The sequence below is a fragment of the Staurois parvus genome, unplaced genomic scaffold (assembly GCF_062004578.1).
Source record: "Staurois parvus isolate SC_StPar_1 unplaced genomic scaffold, SC_StPar_1.0 ptg001070l, whole genome shotgun sequence".
In the NCBI taxonomy this organism is placed as follows: Eukaryota; Metazoa; Chordata; class Amphibia; order Anura; family Ranidae; genus Staurois; species Staurois parvus.
In genome coordinates this window covers 256,596-278,788 of record NW_028318866.1, presented here as the reverse complement: position 1 = coordinate 278,788, position 22,193 = coordinate 256,596, and the positions used below count along the sequence as shown (strand labels likewise).

Below are 22,193 nucleotides of genomic sequence, written 5' to 3'. Positions count from 1 at the left end.
CTCTGATGAAGGTAGCAGAGCCTGCCCCCCCCCCCCCCCCCCCCCAAGTGCATTAGCTTTAAAGTTTCTTGGATTAAAACTTTCCAGCCCCCTTGACCCTTGGATTTCATCAAAGATGTCCCAGTAGTCTCAAGTCCTGGAGCAGCCCTGCTGAAACCCTTGCATTGCTTTGATAAAAGACTTACATTTAATGGGATCTATTTGGGAGCAACTTTACATACAATATCATCCCATCCAAATCACCTTCGTTAGATTTATCACCGGAGGGGCTGGGTGTGACTAAGACCCCTTTCACAAGGTTGACCGATTTTGTCCGCCTGTCAGTTTCAGGCGGACCCAATTGGAACAGCCATTGTCCTATATCACAGGTGTCAAACTGGCGGCCCTCCAGCTGTTGCCAAACTACAAGTCCCATGAGGCATTGCAAGAATGACAATTAAAAGCATGACTCCGAAAGGCAGAGGCATGATGGGACTTGTAGTTTCGCAACAGCTGGCAGGGCCGCCAGTTTGACACCCCTGTCCTATATGGAGCGGCGGATATAAGTGGACATGTGTCAGTTTACACCCACCTGCATCTGCTAAAAACAGACAGATGGGGGATCCATTCCCCTTTCATCCAGCAGATCAGATGACAATTGGGTGTAAAACGGACAGGCGGTCAGTTTACAACTGAAGACCTATAGAGAAAAGTAGGCTGTGCCCGTGTCTGCTTAGGCACCTGTCATCCGCCTGGTCAGCGAGGATCAGCGGACAGATACCCCACTGAGCGGGCGGACCTGCTGGAGAAAAGGGGCCTAAGGTAGCCATCATGGTACTCCACCTGACTGCCTGCTACTGCCACCAATTAAAACCCTTGTTTATTTTTTGCTATGTGTGTCCCATTGATGAGATTTCTCTACAATTCCAGTCCCAGAAATGCAACAAAAAGCAAGGAGGTAAACTCAACAAAAGTGCGGCGAATTCAAAGGAACAGGTGTTGCCATTGTAAGACTTCCCTTGTTCTAATGAGAACTGGATTTCCCAACACTTTTTTGGATTTAAGATGGCAGTCGGTGGGGCAAATAGAGAAGGTGAATGTCCACAGTGAGGACAGACAGAAAAATACTGAACCGTGGTTCTAATCCTTTGACATTCTGTTTAAAACTGAAAAAGGGTATAAAAACAACATTTATATTAGAAATTATTCTTTTTTTTAAGACTTTTTTTCTGTGGTCTGATACTTTGTTATCAGACCACAGAACTACTTTTCAAGCTAAAAAAAAACAAAAAACAAAAAAAATAGTAAAATTTATCCACAATGCATATATTTTTGCAAACATTTTATTACTAAAAAAAGGTACATTAAAAAACTTTTATGTAGAGCTTTGGTACAAATAGATTGCCAATTCCCGATACTTAGAAAATACTTCACACAAATTGGAAAGCAGAATACAGTGTTGAAAGAATGACTGAGGGTTTAGACAGTAATATTAAAACCGCATGTCCTTTGTATATAAACCTGTAAAATCGAAGACTCGTCAGTCATTCGAAAAACCAACAAATCCTTTGTGTCACTATACCGGAGGGCTCGGCTGCCTACCAGTTGTAACCCAAATCCTCACATTTGTGTTTTTAAAAACCAGTCATACCTCAGTCTTTCAGTAACATTCCCTCCTGAGCCACGGTAATCTCAGTGGAATTGATTTCAGTAAAAATTGTCTTTATAAATAAAAGAAATTCCAGTGGATTACATGTGGAGAAGGTGGGCCTCTGTGTTGACTGGAAAAAGGTTTACATACATCTTCAGAATAGCCCAGAGACATATTTAAAGAACCTTTAAAAAGTTCCCTAAAAACAAATTTCCAAATAAATGAATTTCCGCTTCCTCGTTGTGCTGGGCTGGTTCGTTTGTTTTACGTACTGGCAAAGATAAGTGGTTCTTCAGGAAGGAGTTTCTCCTGTTTAACTAAAACGAGCTTTAAATGCATCTTCATAATCTCAAAGAGATGTACTTGAGGAACCTTTCAAGTTCCTAGAAACAAATGTTGAAAGATTTCTTCACTGTCTGGACGATTTGCTTTGTTTCATGTTCTGGGAAAGTTACAAAGTTAGGTGGCCCTTCATAAAGGAGTTCTTAAAAAGGAGAAGACTTTCCAACTAGGTTCGCGGAACCCTTAAAAACGACTGAGGAGTCTTGCACAGAACCAGGTCACCTATCAAATCTTAAAAACACACAGCAGGAATTCTGAGACAATGAAACTGTTCTCATAAGAGGTCCATTTTCACAAATCTAAAAAGGACCATTGTTTAGTTACTGGGGGTGACATTCAAAGCAAATTTTAGAAGACCTCACTCAATGTATTGAGACCGCTGACATGGAAGCATTGATCTAGAAGTGTTATCCTCAGTGAGGTAGGCAGGTCTAAACTAGATGTTGCGCAGGAGTTACATCAGAAGATTTCAACATGAAGAGGTCTACACGGAGCTCTCTGCTACAAGAATGATCAAGTCCTTCTCAGCTTGTACAAGCCAGTCATAATAATTTTTACAAACCATGTAGCCAGCAACTTTCTGCTTGTAAGTGGTGGAAACCGTTGGTGAAGATGGAGCGGGGAGGTCGTTTTGCCCAAGAAGAGTACCAAGGTTTGAGCTTATTGCCAGGGAATTATTTCTGGAGATTTCAAGACTTTTAAGAAGCTTCCGAGAGTTAGGATTAAGCGACTTCTGCCAGTCGAGGACAGAAGCAAACCAACCTCTGAAGGACAAGAAGGAGGAAAGGCTCATGGACAGACGCTTCCAGGGGGACAAAGGGAGTTTTGTCCTATCCAGGACGGGTATATCATCCATCTTTAATGTTGGAGGATTGGCGTTGTCGGAGAATGGAGGACCTTGTTGGCTGAGCTGTGTGGAGAGAAAGAAATGTTAGAGAGTTGCAAAAATATTTTAGGAGCTTTAAGTCACCAAGGGGAAATTTTACAAGTTTAAGAGGATGTCTAACAGTCTAAAAATATCCAGCACACAGCTTAGATCTAAATCTGTCACAATGGAAATGATGACCTTGACCAAGACTGAAGGGCAAAAGGAAGACACATCTCTCTTCAGTGGAGACAAATCAAGCGACCAGTTTTTGGGCCCTCAAACTTCCTGTGTAATAATGAACACTCTGATATGGCATAAACGTGCCCCAACCACATCCCACAATGCAGTGCCCATTACCTCTGATCTACTGAGAAGCTTGGGTATGGTCATTTGGGAAATTATGTCCTGTTGATCCAGGTGCTAAGCTTCACCTTCTGTCAGCGAATGGCCAAATGCCAAAGCCTCAATGGGCACTAGAGGCTATGGCAACTGCTATTTGAATAGCAAAGGGCGGGGCCTACTAGTAGAAATGGGCAAGGCATAAAATATCGTGAAGGGCAAAATAAAAAATGACCTATGATGCGGTTTGTCCCCTTCACTGATGCAGCAGTTTTTGGTTTTCCCAGCCCCCCCTTTTTTTTTCACCTTTTGCTCTAGGTTCACACTTATGTGGATTTCAGTGCGTTTTCCAGTTTGCAGAAACGCAGAACGGTTCATTTAACACGATTTGCTATGGATCTAGTTCACAATAGGGACTTCTCTTGCCCGCAGCAGATTGCGTTGTGTGTAATAGACTTCAAAAAAAAAAAAAAAAAAAACACTACAGGAGGGGGCGGAGTCAAGACCAATCCCCCTGCACAAAGGCAGAGAGCAGCCGGGAGCGGGCTTTATTACAGGAAGCTGCACACATCTGGGAGAAATATATGAAGATCCAAGAAGAAAACAGAATGAATGGATTTAGAGGTTGATCAATGTCAGGGGTGTTACATGGGCTTCATGTCGGGTGGCTGTGGGAACACGGCCTTTACACGGCTTATGTACATCTCCATACAACGCTCAAACCTACATAATCGTGCACCAGGTTCTCTGCGTCCGATCTTGCCAGCGACACCAGAAACAGCGATTGGCGCTCTGCGTCCTTTCCATCTGGTTCCTGCGGCAGAGCTAGGAGTCCTGCCAAGGAGTCCACTGCTGAAAGATGAAGAAGACCGCCATTAGATTACAGGGATTCCGCCATGTTCTGCAGCAACATGTTATAGTTCAAGTGACCAGCCACAAACGTACTTAGCTTGAGGTTCCATTCACACTGGCGTGACTTCAAAACTGTGCGATTTCATTGCGACTTTGGATGAGTGCTACTCTGGCTTTGACTAAGGATAATTGTTTCTTCTGTACAAAGTCACATGTACAACATTCAGGTGCAACTTTCATGTGACTTTGGAGGGTTTGCATTAAAGTCTATGGCCCTCAAGTCGCATGCAAGTAGCGCAGGAACTACTTTGAAGTCACTGCGGCTTGAAGTCGCACAGATATGAATGGTACCCATTGGGAAACATAGGGGGTGACTTTTCATGCGACTTTGAACCCCAAAGTTGCATGTGTGAATGGAGCCTGAAGGTCACATTATACAGCAACGGTATCATTTTCCAGAGAACTCCACCTTTTATTGCTAAAAAGTCAGTCATTGATCTCCAGTAAGTAACTTTGCCTAGGCTGAGTTGTCATCAGTTTGCTGCAGGCAAAAAGTAGCATTTTCTCAGTCTCCCCCCCCACCCCCAGTGATCAGACTATACATTGTAACTTCATAGCAAGTCACAAGATAAGAGGCTGCAACAGGGGCAGACCTGTGTCAGACATTTCTAAACACAGCCAAGCACTGCACAGGCACCAGGCTATAGAGGATTGTGTCATCTCTGAGCTGGCATCTCAGTCCAGGGAGTAGATGGTGACCCTGAGAAAAAGATGGTGCTGTCCTTCCAGGGAGAACAGAGGATGAAGGGGCAGTCAAGGACAGTACTGGGATCTCTGTGAGAAGTACCAGACAGTGTAATGACACAAGGACCTCCCTGCAGCAATTCCTGACTCTGCTCCTGCACACCTGGGAGTTCTTGGTGTCCCTGCCCACCTTGGTGTGCTCCAGCTCCTCCTGTAAAATTCTGTGTTATATAAAGAAAACAATGGGCACAGCGGGTGTACAGACCTGAGAACTCAGCACAGAGATGGTGGGAACCCCTCACAATGGGCACAGCGGGTGTACAGACCTGAGAACTCGGCACAGGGATGGTGGGAACCCCTCATAATGGGCATAGCGGGCGCACAGACCCGGGAACTCGGCACAGGGATGGAGGGAAGCCCTCAATGGGCATAGCGGGCGTTGAGACCCGGGAACTCGGCACAGGGATGGTGGGAACCCCTCATAATGGGCACAGCGGGCGTACAGACCCGGGAACTCGGCACAGGGATGGAGGGAACCCCTCATAATGGGCACAGCGGGCGTACAGAACCGGGAACTCGGCACAGGGATGGTGGGAACCCCTCATAATGGGCACAGCGGGCGTACAGACCCGGGAACTCGGCACATGGATGGTGGGAACCCCTCATAATGGGCACAGCGGGCGTACAGACCCGGGAACTCAGCAAAGGGATGGTGGGAACCCCTCATAATGGGCACAGCGGGTGTACAGACCCGGGAACTGTGCATAGAGATCTCACCAGTGGTGTAACACTTGATTATCAGTTTTGGGTGGACTGACCCTTCAAATATTTATGCATTGATAAAAAGAATATAAGATCATCATTTTAAATTAACCCCCCCCCCACACACACACACACATGAAGCCTCTATAACAGACAATTTGTCCTTTCATGGTTGCAGTCGCTGATCAGGATCGGGATAATTTGGCTCCTACAGATGACAGATTCGATAATTGAGGGAAGACACGAGAAGATGGTACAATGGATACATTGTTACAGAGTCCCCTCCCCCTCCATGATGTCCTCATGAATTCCTGAGATGTTAGGTCTCTGCCCATATCTTGCCAACACCTCGCCCTCATCCCTGCCAGCGTGCCCGACCCCGGACACAACGGCTCCATCATCTCTGCCCAACGTTCTGTAACAGCACCGCTCTCAGCCCTAGAACACTCCATGACATCACCTCCATCTCATACATACTGGATATAGATCACTATTACAGGTACTTATATATCCACCGTCAATGTACATATATTGTACATTCACATCAGTCCCCGCCCCCGAGGGGCGTACAATCTAAGGTCCCTAACTCACAGTCATACATACACATACTAGGGCCAATGTAGACAGGATCCAATTAACCTCCCACCATGTCTTTGGAGTGTGGGAGGAAACCAGAGTACCCGGAGGAAACCGACACAGGCACAGGGAGAACATGCAAACTCCAGGCAGGTAGTGCTGTGTTTGGGATTTGAACCAACGACCCGAGTACTGCCAGGCAGAAGTGCTAACCACTCAGCCACTGTGCTGCCCAATATAAATAAAATAGTAACAACAAGAATATCTTATACAGGATTTATATATTGCCCAAAGTTTGCACAGCACTTTACAAAATGAAGTTGTATACAGCGGAGAGGTTCGAACCCTCTCCACCCACCAAACCAAGGTTTTGGCTGGGGTCCTGCTTTGAAGCGATATTAAACTTTTTTTTTTAAGCACTTTTAGCAGCTAATTTATTTCCAATTCAGTCCAATCACAGCAGACCACCAAATAAATACATTTGGTAGTTGTTGGCAGTACTTCCCTCACACGGTCACAGCATGAGGAAAGTATTGCTGGTAACTATCAAGGCAGACATCTGCACTGATCATCAGTGCAGCACCAAAAGTGCCCTATCAGCACCGCCTATCAGTGCCCCCTATCCGTGCCACCTCATCAGTGCCCCCTATCCGTGCCCCCTATCCGTGCCACCTCATCAGTGCCCCCTATCCATGCCCATCATTGCTGCCTATCTGTGCCACCCCCTCAGCGCCCCCTATCCATGCCCCCTCAGCGCCCCCTATCCATGCCACCTCAGTGCCCCCTATCCATGCCATATCATCAGTGCCCCCTATCCATGCCCATCATTGCTGCCTATCTGTGCCACCCCCTCAGCGCCCCCTATCCATGCCCCCTCAGCGCCCCCTATCCATGCCACCTCATCAGTGCCCCCTATCCATGCCCATCATTGCTGCCTATCCGTGCCACCTCAGTGCCCCCTATCCGTGCCACCTCAGTGCCCCCTATCCGTGCCACCTCAGTGCCCCCTATCCGTGCCACCTCAGTGCCCCCTATCCATGCCACCTCAGTGCCCCCTATCCATGCCACCTCAGTGCCCCCTATCCATGCCCATCATTGCTGCCTGTGTCACATCAGTGCCCCCTATCCGTGCCACCTCATCAGTGCCCCCTATACGTGCCCATCATTGCTTCCTATCCATGCCACCTCATCATTGCTGCCCATCTGTGCCACCTCAGTGCCCATCAGTGCTGCCTATCAGTGCAGCTTCATCAACTTACATCAGTAAAGGAGAAAAAAAATACCTGTTTGCAAAATTTTATAATAGAAACAAAAAAAAATTTTTTTCCTAACATTTTGGTGCTTTTATTTTTTGCACAAAAAACAAAAACAAAAATACCCAGTGGTGATTAAAGTGGAGTTCCAGCTGTTTTAGGGTTTATTAAATGTCAGCAGCAAGAACTGTATCAACTGACTTAATAAACACACTCACCTGTCCCGGGGTCCAGTGATGTGCTCCCCCGCGCCGTCCTTTCTCCCCTTCTCTCCTCCACGGCGCCAGCTTCTCAACTGTGGGCACCCGGCTCTGACAGCTTGCGGCTTCACAGCCTGGTGACCATACGCGAGTTACGCTGCTCCTTCCGATTGTGAAAGTTCCCAGGAGACTGCGGGAGGGAGGAGGGGGCTGAACTTCCGGCTCACTTCTCCATGGCGAACTGAGCCGGAGGTGGGAGCGGGTACCTGTCAAAACCAGGTACCCGCTCCCCCTCCCTCCAAGAAAGATGCCAAATATGCAAGTGGAGGGGGGTGGGAGAAGTAAATCCGCTTTTGAGTACCACCAAAAGAAAGCTCAATGTAAAAAAAAAAACAACAAAAAAATTTTTTTTATATGGGTAGAGTGTTGCATGACCACACAATTGTCATTCAAAGTGCAACAACATAAAATAAACTTTATGTTCATTTTATCAGGTTTCGGTACCAATCAGTATACATTATATATTAGAATCAGTGTGGAGAGGGGGTGTGTGATCAGAAAAGTCTGTTGAACTACACAGTGCACTGGTCAGTGTGGAGAGGGGGTGAGATCGGCCAAGTCTGTTGAACTACAGAGTACATTTATTTATTTCAGGTACTTTTATAGCGCCGGCAATTTACACAACACTTTACACATATATTGTACATGTCCAGTATTGGAACAAGGGGTGGGCTGGAGGGGCGGCTACCCTGGGCGCAATGGTTTACTGTAGGGATAGGGGCGGTTTCCTACAAGGCAGACAGGAGTAGTGACAAAGGCATCACTACTCCTGTCAGCCCAGCACTGAGAGCAGCGAGGAGAGGAGGAGAGAGCCGGGACATGGTGCGGACTGTGTTCTCCCCCTCCTCCTCCTCAGTCCTCCTGTATTAACACTGGTGGTGGAGTTAAGACACACAGGAGCTGCACTAGCAGGAAGGAGGAGGGGGAGAGCGAGAGCACAGCCCGCACCACCGAGTGGAGAAGTGTCCAGGAGAGAGCCATCAAAGCAAGCATGTGCTCAGTGTTCTAGCTGATCTGCACAGTGCTTTTTGACAAATGAGAGACTGCTGGGCGGCGTTGGAGCCCCTAAACCTGCACATCACGAATGGGAATGGGCGGGGGGGGGTGCAGTTTGGCATCTTTGCCCTGAGCACTGGTTGACCTTGTCCTGGCACTGGCCAGTATAGAGGGGGGGGGGGGGCACGCACGACAGCAGGGGGGGGGGCACGCACGACAGCAGGGGGGGGGCACGCACGACAGCAGGGGGGGGGCACGCACGACAGCAGGGGGGGGGCACGCACGACAGCAGGGGGGGGGCACGCACGACAGCAGGGGGGGGGGCACGCACGACAGCAGGGGGGGGGCACGCACGACAGCAGGGGGGGGGGCACGCACGACAGGCAGGGGGGGCACGCACGACAGCAGGGGGGGGGGCACGCACGACAGCAGGGGGGGGGCACGCACGACAGCAGGGGGGGGCACGCACGACAGCAGGGGGGGGGGCACGCACGACAGCAGGGGGGGGGGCACGCACGACAGCAGGGGGGGGGCACGCACGACAGCAGGGGGGGGGCACGCACGACAGCAGGGGGGGGGCACGCACGACAGCAGGGGGGGGGCACGCACGACAGCAGGGGGGGGGGCACGCACGACAGCAGGGGGGGGGGCACGCACGACAGCAGGGGGGGGGCACGCACGACAGCAGGGGGGGGCACGCACGACAGCAGGGGGGGGGGCACGCACGACAGCAGGGGGGGGGCACGCACGACAGCAGGGGGGGGGGGCACGCACGACAGCAGGGGGGGGGGCACGCACGACAGCAGGGGGGGGGCACGCACGACAGCAGGGGGGGGGCACGCACGACAGCAGGGGGGGGGGCACGCACGACAGCAGGGGGGGGGGCACGCACGACAGCAGGGGGGGGGGCACGCACGACAGCAGGGGGGGGGGCACGCACGACAGCAGGGGGGGGGGCACGCACGACAGCAGGGGGGGGGGCACGCACGACAGCAGGGGGGGGCACGCACGACAGCAGGGGGGGGGGCACGCACGACAGCAGGGGGGGGGGCACGCACGACAGCAGGGGGGGGGGCACGCACGACAGCAGGGGGGGGGGCACGCACGACAGCAGGGGGGGGGGCACGCACGACAGCAGGGGGGGGGGCACGCACGACAGCAGGGGGGGGGGCACGCACGACAGCAGGGGGGGGGCACGCACGACAGCAGGGGGGGGGGCACGCACGACAGCAGGGGGGGGGGCACGCACGACAGCAGGGGGGGGGGCACGCACGACAGCAGGGGGGGGGGCACGCACGACAGCAGGGGGGGGGGCACGCACGACAGCAGGGGGGGGGCACGCACGACAGCAGGGGGGGGGCACGCACGCAGCAGGGGGGGGGGCACGCACGACAGCAGGGGGGGGGGCACGCACGACAGCAGGGGGGGGGGGCACGCACGACAGCAGGGGGGGGGGCACGCACGACAGCAGGGGGGGGGCACGCACGACAGCAGGGGGGGGGGCACGCACGACAGCAGGGGGGGGGGCACGCACGACAGCAGGGGGGGGGGCACGCACGACAGCAGGGGGGGGGGCACGCACGACAGCAGGGGGGGCACGCACGACAGCAGGGGGGGGGGCACGCACGACAGCAGGGGGGGGGGCACGCACGACAGCAGGGGGGGGGGGCACGCACGACAGCAGGGGGGGGGGCACGCACGACAGCAGGGGGGGGGCACGCACGACAGCAGGGGGGGGGGCACGCACGACAGCAGGGGGGGGGGCACGCACGACAGCAGGGGGGGGGCACGCACGACAGCAGGGGGGGGGGCACGCACGACAGCAGGGGGGGGGCACGCACGACAGCAGGGGGGGGGGCACGCACGACAGCAGGGGGGGGGGCACGCACGACAGCAGGGGGGGGGGCACGCACGACAGCAGGGGGGGGGGCACGCACGACAGCAGGGGGGGGGGCACGCACGACAGCAGGGGGGGGGGCACGCACGACAGCAGGGGGGGGGCACGCACGACAGCAGGGGGGGGGCACGCACGACAGCAGGGGGGGGGCACGCACGACAGCAGGGGGGGGCACGCACGACAGCAGGGGGGGGGGCACGCACGACAGCAGGGGGGGGGGCACGCACGACAGCAGGGGGGGGGCACGCACGACCAGCAGGGGGGGGGCACGCACGACAGCAGGGGGGGGCACGCACGACAGCAGGGGGGGGGCACGCACGACAGCAGGGGGGGGGGCACGCACGACAGCAGGGGGGGGGGCACGCACGACAGCAGGGGGGGGGCACGCACGACAGCAGGGGGGGGGCACGCACGACAGCAGGGGGGGGGCACGCACGACAGCAGGGGGGGGGGCACGCACGACAGCAGGGGGGGGGGCACGCACGACAGCAGGGGGGGGGGCACGCACGACAGCAGGGGGGGGCACGCACGACAGCAGGGGGGGGGCACGCACGACAGCAGGGGGGGGGGCACGCACGACAGCAGGGGGGGGGGCACGCACGACAGCAGGGGGGGGGCACGCACGACAGCAGGGGGGGGGGCACGCACGACAGCAGGGGGGGGGCACGCACGACAGCAGGGGGGGGGGCACGCACGACAGCAGGGGGGGGGGCACGCACGACAGCAGGGGGGGGGGCACGCACGACAGCAGGGGGGGGGGCACGCACGACAGCAGGGGGGGGGGCACGCACGACAGCAGGGGGGGGGGCACGCACGACAGCAGGGGGGGGGGACGCACGACAGCAGGGGGGGGGGCACGCACGACAGCAGGGGGGGGGGCACGCACGACAGCAGGGGGGGGGGCACGCACGACAGCAGGGGGGGGCACGCACGACAGCAGGGGGGGGCACGCACGACAGCAGGGGGGGGGGCACGCACGACAGCAGGGGGGGGGGCACGCACGACAGCAGGGGGGGGGCACGCACGACAGCAGGGGGGGGGGCACGCCACGACAGCAGGGGGGGGGCACGCACGACAGCAGGGGGGGGGCACGCACGACAGCAGGGGGGGGGGCACGCACGACAGCAGGGGGGGGGGGCACGCACGACAGCAGGGGGGGGGCACGCACGACAGCAGGGGGGGGGGCACGCACGACAGCAGGGGGGGGGGCACGCACGACAGCAGGGGGGGGGCACGCACGACAGCAGGGGGGGGGGCACGCACGACAGCAGGGGGGGGGGCACGCACGACAGCAGGGGGGGCACGCACGACAGCAGGGGGGGGGCACGCACGACAGCAGGGGGGGGGGCACGCACGACAGCAGGGGGGGGGGCACGCACGACAGCAGGGGGGGGGCACGCACGACAGCAGGGGGGGGGGCACGCACGACAGCAGGGGGGGGCACGCACGACAGCAGGGGGGGGCACGCACGACAGCAGGGGGGGGGCACGCACGACAGCAGGGGGGGGGCACGCACGACAGCAGGGGGGGGGCCACGCACGACAGCAGGGGGGGGGGCACGCACGACAGCAGGGGGGGGGGGCACGCACGACAGCAGGGGGGGGGGGCACGCACGACAGCAGGGGGGGGGGCACGCACGACAGCAGGGGGGGGGCACGCACGACAGCAGGGGGGGGGCACGCACGACAGCAGGGGGGGGGCACGCACGACAGCAGGGGGGGGGCACGCACGACAGCAAGGGGGGGGGGGCACGCACGACAGCAGGGGGGGGGCACGCACGACAGCAGGGGGGGGGGCACGCACGACAGCAGGGGGGGGGCACGCACGACAGCAGGGGGGGGGCACGCACGACAGCAGGGGGGGCACGCACGACAGCAGGGGGGGGCACGCACGACAGCAGGGGGGGGGCACGCACGACAGCAGGGGGGGGGGCACGCACGATAGCAGGGGGGGGGCACGCACGACAGCAGGGGGGGGGGGCACGCACGACAGCAGGGGGGGGGGGCACGCACGACCAGGTCTGTTACATTACAGAGCACACTGGCCAGTGTGGTCAGAGTCTGGTGCTGACTGGACTGCACAGTCTTTACAGCAGGAAATGGATTGGGACTATGAGGAAGGGGGACTATTTGTCTGTCTGACTGACTGGATATCTTTGTATGCGACTTGCATTGGGCTTCATGTTCACAGGAATGAGCGCCGAATCACATCCAGCTCCTGTTTACCTTGCAATGGCTCATTCCAACACTTTGGCACGGATGGAGCCTCTGGATGCAAGTAAATGAGCACTACAGGAATACTTCAGGCTCTTGTTATTTTTGGCATGCTAAAGTGCACAGTAGTCTCTCTCTCAGTGCCCACGTATCATCCCACTGAATTAGGTATTTCAGACACGTTAAGAAATGCATTCTACTCACTTCCTTCCTAAGATTACATGGACAGAGAATATGACAGAACGTCATCGTGTAACCAAAATCTGACAGATTCTAAATCTATAAATTCCTGTTTAACTTTTTAGTACTATGTGAAAGAATGGGTCGCTCTCAGGAGCTCAGTGACTCCAAGCGTGGTCCCGTGATAGGTTGCCACCTGTGCAATAAGTCCATCCGTGACATTTCCTGGCTACTAAATATTCCACGCTCAACTGTTAGTGGGATTATAACAAAGTGGAAGCAGCTGGGAACAACAGCCACTCAGCCACCAAGTGGTAGGCCACGTCACATGACAGGGCGGGGTCAGCGCATGCTGAAGCGCACAGTGCGCAGAAGTCGCCAACTGTCTGCAGAGTCAATAGCTAAAGACCTCAAACTGGTGTACCCTTCAGATGAGCCCAACAATAGTGTGTAGAGAGCTTCATGGAATGGGTTTCTATGGCCGAGCAGCTGCATCCAAGCCTTCCATCACCAAGTGCAATGCAAAGCGTCGGATGCCGTGGTGTAAGCACGCCGCCACTGGACTCTAGAGCAGAGGAGGCCGTGTTCTCTGGAGTGACCAATCATGCTTCTCTGTCTGGCAATCCAATGGACGTGTCTGGGTTTGGCGGTTGCCAGGAGAACGGTACTTGCCTGACTGCATTGTGCCAAGTGTAAAGTTTGGTGGAGGGGGGATTATGGTGTGGGGTGTTTTTCAGGGGTTGGGCTTGGCCCCCTAGTTCCAGTGAAGGGAACTCTTAAGGCGACATTTTGGACAATTTCATGCTCCTGACTTTGTGGGAAGAGTTTGGGGATGGCCCCTTCCTGTTCCAACATGACTGCCCACCAGTGCACAAAGCAAGGTCCATAAAGACATGGAGGAGCCAGTTTGGGGTGGAGGAACTTGACTGGCCTGCACAGAGTCCTGACCTCAACCCCATAGAACACCTTTGGGATGAATTAGAGCGGAGACTGCGAGCCAGGCCTCCTCCCCGACATCAGTGCCTGACCTGACAAATGTGCTTCTGGAAGTATGGTCCAACCTTCCCATAGACACCCTCCTAAACCTTGTGGACGGCCTTCCCAGAAGAGTTGAAGCTGTTATAGCTGCAAAGGGCGGGGCCAACTCAATATTGAACCCTACGGACTAAGACAGGGGGGCCATTAAAGGTCATGTGCGTGGAAAGGGCGGGGCCAACTCAATAATTGAACCCTATGGACTAAGACTGGGGGGCCACTAAAGGTCATGTGCGTGGAAAGGGCGGGGCCAACTCAATATTGAACCCTATGGACTAAGACAGGGAGGAGCCATTAAAGGTCATGTGTGTGGAAAGGCCGGCCGCCCAATACTTGGGGCAATATAGTGTACGTATAACATTTTTTTAGACACTAGAACGTTCACTAAATAATATACACAGATTTGTGTTTTTTACCAGAGAAATGTAGCAAAATACATTTTGTCCCAAGAAAACTAAGAAAAAAATATTTTTCTAAATGTTTTGACATTTTTCTCATTTTTATACCAAAAATAAAAAATGGGTGGTGATTAAGAGAAAGCTGTATCCAAGATAAAAAGTGTTGCATGACTGAGTAATTGTCAAAGTGCAACAGCGCTGAAAGCTGAAAAATTGGCCTGGGTAGGTTGGGGGGGGGATGTGAAAGTGTCCCAGTACTGAAGTGGTTAAAAACTGCACCAAAAACGCACCTCTCCATTGATATGAATGGAAAAATACATTTAAAAAAAAAAAAAAAAAAAAATTACCTGCAGTGGATTTTTTTGAATCACACGTTCCAGGTTTCATTGTTGCATGATTGGAGTACACAAACGCAGCAAAAACGCATATGCATTTTTTTTATTCCAACGGAGCAGTATGAAAGGGGGCTCCTTTCATATGAAAAAGGGGAGAAAAAAAAAGGGAAGAGGGAGGGGAAAGAAGAGGGAGGGAGGGAAGGAAGAGGGAGGGAGGGAAGGAGAGGGAGGGAGGGAAGGAAGAGGGAGGGAGGGAAGGAGAGGGAGGGAGGGAAGGAAGAGGGAGGGAGGGAAGGAAGAGGGAGGGAGGGAAGGAAGAGGGAGGGAGGGAAGGAAGAGGGAGGGAGGGAGGGAAGGAAGGAAGGGAAGGAAGGAAGGAAGGAAGGAAGGGAAGGAAGGAAGAGGGAGGGAAGGAAGGAAGGAAGAGGGAGGGAAGGAAGGAAGGAAGGAGGGAAGGAAGGAAGGAAGGGAGGAAGGAAGGAAGGAAGGAGGGAAGGAAGGAAGGAAGGAGGGAAGGAAGGAAGGAAGGAGGGAAGGAAGGAAGGAAGAGGGAGGGAAGGAAGGAAGAGGGAGGGAAGGAAGGAAGAGGGAGGGAAGGAAGGAAGAGGGGAGGGAAGGAAGGAAAGAGGGAGGGAAGGAAGGAGGAAGAGGGAGGAAGGAAGGAAGGGGAGGGAGGGAAGGAAGGAAGGAGGGAGGGAAGGAAGGGGAGGAGGAGGGGAGGGAGGGAAGAGGGAGGGAGGGAAGAGGGGAGGGGAGAAGAGGGAGGGGAGGGAAGAGGGAGGGAGGGAAGAGGAGGGAGGGAGGGGGGAGGGAGGGAAGAGGGAGGGAGGGAAAGAGAAACTGACCACAACCAGTCTAGGTTTTCCTTTAACCCAATCATTATGTCAGATTCAAACTGACAGAAAAAAAAAATTTCTTTTGTTAAATATACGTTTTGCAGCCTCACCTAGAGGAACGATTATCGCATTACGCGTCTGACCGCACACTTGTGGAAACTGGTCATTTGGAGAACACGGACCTAATCAGTGACAGGTGCAGCCGAAAGCTCATGCACATGTGCAGCACAGATAAACCATTTGAGGACAAGGGTGTATTTTGTGCCCATAGGAGCAGAGGGCTTGGCATACATGTCCTTTTGCAGCGTTAAAGTTGCATGGTCTCATGTCAATGTGCGTTGGCATTCAACCTTTCAATTTAAAAAAAAAAAAAACCAAAAAACAAACCCTCCTAAAAAACAAAAATAAAAGCCCAAACCCCCCCAAACAAAAACCCCAACCCCCCCCCCCAAAAAAAAACAAAACAGTGGGCTACCAACGCACCTCAGCTTGTCAAAAACTGGACATCCGCTTATTTTAATAACACAATATAGAGAAATGCAGTGCACTGCCGCAGTGCCGTCCTGCAGGGGGCCAATAAACGCTGCCAATGCCACCCAGCGATTCTAATAGCACAACCTATGGCCATGTCACGGTGACAACTGGATTGCCGGTGCAGCAGAGCGACATTCAAAACGCTCCCAGGAGAACCCCCCAAATTTAGACCTGAATTTTGTGTAGTACGGCACTATGGTGCTTGCAGCGCTCTGCAGTGCAGGTGCACTGCCTTACCCCAGGTTTCACACCTAAAGCGTTTTCCGCAGCGTTTTGCGCCTTGCACAACGCACTACAGTCGATTTAACATGATTTCCTATGGGACAGGATCACATCTCCGCGTTTTGACCCGATGCGATTTTCGGAAAGGGTCAGAGACTTTTTTGAATGCAAAAAGTTGCATTTTTGGTTCGACAGACTTCAGTGGAAATGCTGCAGAAAAGCATGCAGTGTGTTTTTGACGTATTTTGGATGCGTTGTGTTTTAAATCTGCCTAGCAAGAAGAAAAATTAAACGGAAAAAAAAAAAATAAAATGCAACGCAGAAACCGATCAAACACAAAATGCGTCAGTGTGAACCTAGCCTTAGGCCGGTTCACACCTAGGCAGTTTGCTTTTGATTCGTTCCTGCAGTGCTTTTTAAGAAAGGGTCCGGGACTTTTTTTGAATGCAAATAGTTGCGTTTTTGGTTCTATAGGCGTCAATGGAAATGCTGCAGAAAAGTAAGTAGTGCGTTTTTGCTGCATTTTTGCACAAAATGCATCAAACATGCACTACTTGCTTTTCTGCAGCGTCTCCATTGAAGTCTATTGAACCAAAACCTGCACCTTTTTGCGTTTAAAAAAAAAAGTCCCGGACCCTTTCCAAAAATGCAGCAGCTGAAAATAGCACAGATGTGAGCGTGTCCCCATAGGAAACCATTATTGGACGGACTGTTGTGCGTTTCTGCGAAAAGCACAATAACAGAAAAAACAAAAGAGGAAACCTGAATCTCTACACCTGCGAAAAATGGGCCCTTGCGGATTTTGTTGAGGAAAACATATTTCAGGACGGAAGAGGCAACTCCACGATGAAGCACTTTTGCATGTCTATAGAACACTTCCTTCAGAGCAAAGCTTTTGAGTGGACTTGAAAATTGGGTGACTGGCTGCTGTGGAACCACAACTCTCAGCAGGACCTCAGCAAGGTTTGGATGAAGAAGTGACTTGTCAGCTGATATGGAACCACAAGTCCCAGCAGGACCTTAGCAAGGTTCAGCTGAAGCAAGGGGTGGCTTGTCAGCTGCTGTGGAACCAGAAGTCCCAACAGGGCCTTAGCAAGGTTCAGCTCAAGCAAGGGGTGGCTTGTCAGCTGCTGTGGAACCACAAGTCCCAACAGGGCCTTAGCAAGGTTCAGCTGAAGCAAGGGGTGGCTTGTCAGCAGCTTTGGAACCACAACTCTCAGCAGGACCTTAGCAAGGTTCCAGTGAAATAGGGGTGGCTTGTCAGCTGATATGGAACCACAAGTCCCAGCAGGACCTTAGCAAAGTTCGGCTGAAGAAAGGCGTGGCTTGTCAGCTGCTGTGGAGCCACAACTCTCAGCAAGGTTTGGATGAAGCAAGAGGTGGCTTGTCAGTTGCTGTGGAACCACAAGTCTCAGCATAACCTTAGCAAGATTCCAGTGAAATAGGGGGTGGCTTGTCAGCTGGTGTGAAACCACGTCTCAGGAGGACCTTAGCAAAGGTTTGGATGAAGCAAGAGGTGGCTTGTCCACTGCTGTGGAACCAAAAGTCCCAGCAGGAACTTAGCAAAGTTGTGATGAAGCAAGGAGTGACTTAGCAGCTGTGGGACCATAACTCTCAGCAGGACCTTAGCAAGGTTTGGATGAAGAGGTGGCTTGTTAGCTGGTGCAGAACCACAAGTCTCAGTAGGACCTTAGCAAGGTTCTGATGAAGTAGGGGGTGGCTTGTCAGCTGGTGTGGAACCACAAGTCTCAGTAGGACCTTAGCAAGGTTCTGATGAAGTAGGGGGTGGCTTGTCAGCTGGTGTGGAACCACAAGTCTCAGTAGGCCCTTAGCAAGGTTCTGATGAAGTAGGGGGTGGCTTGTCAGCTGGTGTGGAACCACAAGTCTCAGCAGACCCTTAGAAAGGTTCCAACGAAGTAGGGGGTGGCTTGCAGGACCGTGCCAAGGTTCAGATGAAGCAAAGTGTGGCTTGCTGTGGAACCACAAGTCTTAGAAAGGTTCAGATGAAGCAAAGTGTGGTTCCCCCACTCCTGTGGAACCACAAGTCTTAGTAGGATCTGATCAAGGTTCAGATGAAGCAAAGTGTGGGTACCCCACTCCTGTGGAACCACAGGTCTTAGCAGGACCTTAGAAAAGTTCAAGCAAAGCAAGGGGTTGCATATTAGCTTCTGTGGAACCACAAGTTCCCAACAAGAACAGGGCCATCAGCAAGGTTCAAACTCAGCGACCAGTATCAGATCAGCTGCAGGAACCAGTAGCTTTTCAGCTGCTGTGGAACCACAAGTCCCAACCAAACCCTCAGCAAAGTTTCAGAGCAACAACTGGATTATCATCTGCTGCAAACCCACAGCCCTCAGCAGGTCCCTCTGTGTCAGGCTCCAGCAGCCATGGAACCAGAAGTCCATGCATGGCTTGTCCAGGACCTTTGAGGTTCCTCAGCAGCAGCAGCAACTTCCTTCCTTGAGTGCTGATCCTCTGAGGTTGGGGTGTTCTGGACCCCCCACGTTCTACAGAACTCTGGTAGTCTAGGAGGACTCTAGTCCAGGGAGGTTCTTGGTCTTGCAGATCCTCAACAGGTTTCTCCCAACTAGTGAAATGCTACCCAGCAGCTGGTGGGGCTGAGTCCCAGGATTATATAACAAGGCAGATGGAGTTACATTGTATCACTTTCAGTAGAGAAGTTTCTATAAACTCGGTAGAAGTTCTTACCTGTTATGACCTCCATCTCCTGTCCTGCCTGCCCCAGTCCTGCGTCTGTCTGCCTGCTGTGTGTACAGCTCCTCTCCTTATCCCTGTCCTTCCTCCTCCCCCTTGCTGGCCCACACACACCAATTCCCTGAAAGGTTTTTTTTTTTTTTTCCCTGTGTGATGTCAGGATCCCACCTCCTCCCAGTGACACTCCGCACGCTCCCCCCCCCCAGCAATCCTCACCAGTCATGGCGCAGCGCCAAGGCTGGACGCGCAGCAGGTTATTATTATAATACAGGATTGATATAGCGCCAACAGTGTGCGCAGCGCAGTACAAGGTGAGGGCAAACCGTACAGATACACTACAAGTGAACACAGGAGCTGGGGCGGGCTGACAACTCATGGGGCCCCCTGGGCAATAGGGGATCATGGGGCCCCTGTGTCCTTGCCAAAACTCAAAAAAGCCTATGAAAAAGGTACCAGGGGCATCTCATGGGGCCCCTACTGACCCCGGGCCCTCGGGCAGTGCCAGAGTTTCCAAATGGTCAGTCCGCCCCTGTACAGGAGGAATCAGAGTCCTGCTCCTTAGAGCTTACAATCTACAAGATTCACCCCAAGAGCTGACAATCTGCTGGGATGCGGAACTTAAAAAATAATACGTTGGCATTTTTTCCGAGGCGTACTCTGGAAGTTTTTACTGCTGAAATATTCCTGCGTTTGTTCGTTTGTTTCTCGTTGGCAGAAACCGGTCTGGAGAGGAAAGACGGAGGGGTTGTCACAGCTGACCCCTCTTCTGAAAATGCTGGTAGCCTGGCTGTTATGGTGGGCGGGGAGGGCGGCTGCCCTGGGCGCAATGGTTTATTGTAGGGATGGGGGGCGCTTTCCTTCTGTTACAAGGCTGACAGTGTGATCAGAGAGGGGGCGTGCCTGACCAGGTCTATGGGACTACGCAGCGCACTGGTCAGTGTGGAGAGGGGGTGTGTCTGATCAGAAAAGGGGCGTGCCTGACAGGTCTATGGGACTACGCAGCGCACTGGTCAGTGTGGAGAGGGGGTGTGTCTGATCAGAAAAGGGGCGTGCCTGACAGGTCTATGGGACTACGCAGCGCACTGGTCAGTGTGGAGAGGGGGTGTGTCTGATCAGAAAAGGGGCGTGCCTGACCAGGTCTGTGGGACTACGCAGCACACTGGTCAGTGTGAAAAGGGTGTGTGTCTGATCAGAAAAGGGGCGTGCCTGACCAGGTCTGTGGGACTACGCAGTGCACTGGTCATTGTGGAGAGGGAGTGTGTCCAGGGGCGGACTGACAACTCATGGGGCCAATAGGTGATCATGGGGCCCCTGTGTCCTTGCCCAAACTCAAAAAGCCTATGAAAAAGGTACCAGCGGCATCTCATGGGGCCCCCTACTGACCCCGGGCCCTCGGGCAGTACCCAAGTTTCCAAATGGTCAGTCCACCCCTGAGTGTGGTCAGAAAAGGGGAGTGCCTGACCAAGTCTGTGGGACCACACAGCGCACTGGTCAGTGTGGAGAGGGCGTGTGTCTGATCAGAAAAGGGGCGTGCCTGGCTAAGTCTGTTGAACTACACTGGTCAGTATCAGGGCCGGGACAAGGGGTGGCCAGGAGAGGCGGTTGCCCGGATGCAATGGTTCACTGTAGACAGAAGTGTATTTAGATTTTGTGCTGCCCTAGGCAACACAGTCTGCCCACCGCCCACCAGTCCCCCCCTCCTTGGACCCCTGTATGCCACTGCAAACCCCTCCACCAGAGAAGGAGAGAGACTCACCATTCAGTCTCGATGCCCAGGAGAACCGTTGTCCCTTCTTCCAGGAAGGCGGCGCCGCCCCCTCTGAAAAATGCCACCCAAGGCAAATGCCTTGTTTTCCTCGCAGCAAATACACCCCTGACTGTAGGGATGGGGGCGCTTTCCTGCTGTTACTAGGCTGACAGGAGTAGTGACAACTCCTGTCAGCCAAGCAGTGGGAGTAGCGAGGAGAGGAGGAGAGAGCCGGGACATGATGCGGACTGAGTTCTCCCTCCCCTCTTATCTGTTATCCCAGCACTGGGAGCAGCAAGGAGAGGAGGAGAGAGCCGGGACATGGTGCGGACCGTGTTCCTCCCCCCCCCTACCTGTTATCCCAGCACTGGGAGCAGTGAGGAGAGAGCCGGGACATGATGTGGACCTTGTTTTCCCCCCCCTCCTACCTGTTATCCCAGCACTGGGAGCAGCAAGGAGAGGAGGAGAGAGCCGGGACATGGTGCGGACTGTGTTCTCCCCCCCACCTGTTATCCCAGCACTGGGAGCAGCAAGGAGAGAAGGAAAGAGCCGGGACATGGTGTGGACTGTGTTCTCTCCCCCACCTGTTATCCCAGCACTGGGAACAGCAAGGAGAGAAGGAGAGAGCCAGGACATGGTGCGGACCGTGTTCTACCCCCCTCTCCTTCCCGTTATCCCAGCACTGAGAGCAGTGAAGAGAGGAGAGAGCCAGGACATGGTGCTAGCTGTGTTCTCCCCCCCCCTCCTTCCTGTTATCCCAGCACTGGGAGCAGCGAGGAAAGGAAGAGAGAGCTGGGACATGGTGCAGACTGTGTTCTCCCCCCCCCTTCCTGTTATCCCAGCACTGGGAGCAGGGAGGAGAGAGCTGGGACATAGTGCGGACTGTGTTCCCCCCCCCCTCCTTCTTCCTGCAACACAAATATTATGATTTTATAAGCGCTAACTAGAAAAAATAAAATAATAATAATAATAACAATAATATTAACGTTCTTTTATTATTTAAAAGTAGCATATAAATCCTAAACAAATATTTATGTTGAAGTAATAATAATAGTAATAATATTTAAGCAACACAAATATTATGCCTTCTAGGTGCTGCCTACACCAAATAATAATAATGATAGTAATAATGTAGTGATGATGGGTAGCTGGTGATGCAGGCGGAGTAGCGGATGCTGGGAGTGGATTCTGGGTACTACTATAGAATTGACATTTTTTCCTGGCAGTCAGGAAGTCGATGGGTGCGACCAGCCGCTCTTATCACCCTTCATATTGAGTGCCTGTGTCCTGGCCACGCTGGATCCGGACGCATTGTAACCCTTTCAATGCCAGCCGTGTCAGACGCAGTCACCTTTATTTATAAGGAACATAAGTGCCATCCCAGATATTCTAGCCTTGTCCTCAGGGAGCTGATAAATGGGAACTACGAGTCCCAGCAAACCCTTCCAGAGGCATCCTA

General features: G+C 53.9%; 1 protein-coding gene across 1 annotated transcript; it reads right to left on the bottom strand.

Moving 5' to 3' along the window:
- Positions 1-1,306: 1,306 nt before the first annotated feature.
- Positions 1,307-19,096, bottom strand: LOC149440565 (cardiotrophin-1-like). Its single transcript, XM_089658454.1, has 3 exons — positions 18,982-19,096; positions 3,907-4,031; positions 1,307-2,882 (listed from the first exon to the last, which is right to left on the bottom strand). Exons 1-3 carry the CDS (start codon positions 18,995-18,997, stop codon positions 2,457-2,459), a joined length of 567 nt encoding a protein of 188 aa, XP_089514580.1. The 5' UTR covers positions 18,998-19,096; the 3' UTR covers positions 1,307-2,456.
- Between the last annotated feature and the right edge of the window lie 3,097 nt (positions 19,097-22,193).

What these genes read in the sequence shown, in the direction of transcription:
- LOC149440565 (XM_089658454.1), bottom strand. An exon ending in AGAACCTGGTGCACGATTAT is followed by an intron (nt 2,883 to 3,906) that starts GTAGGTTTGAGC and finishes CTCTCCACACAG; the next exon opens with CTCAGCCAACAAGGTCCTCC.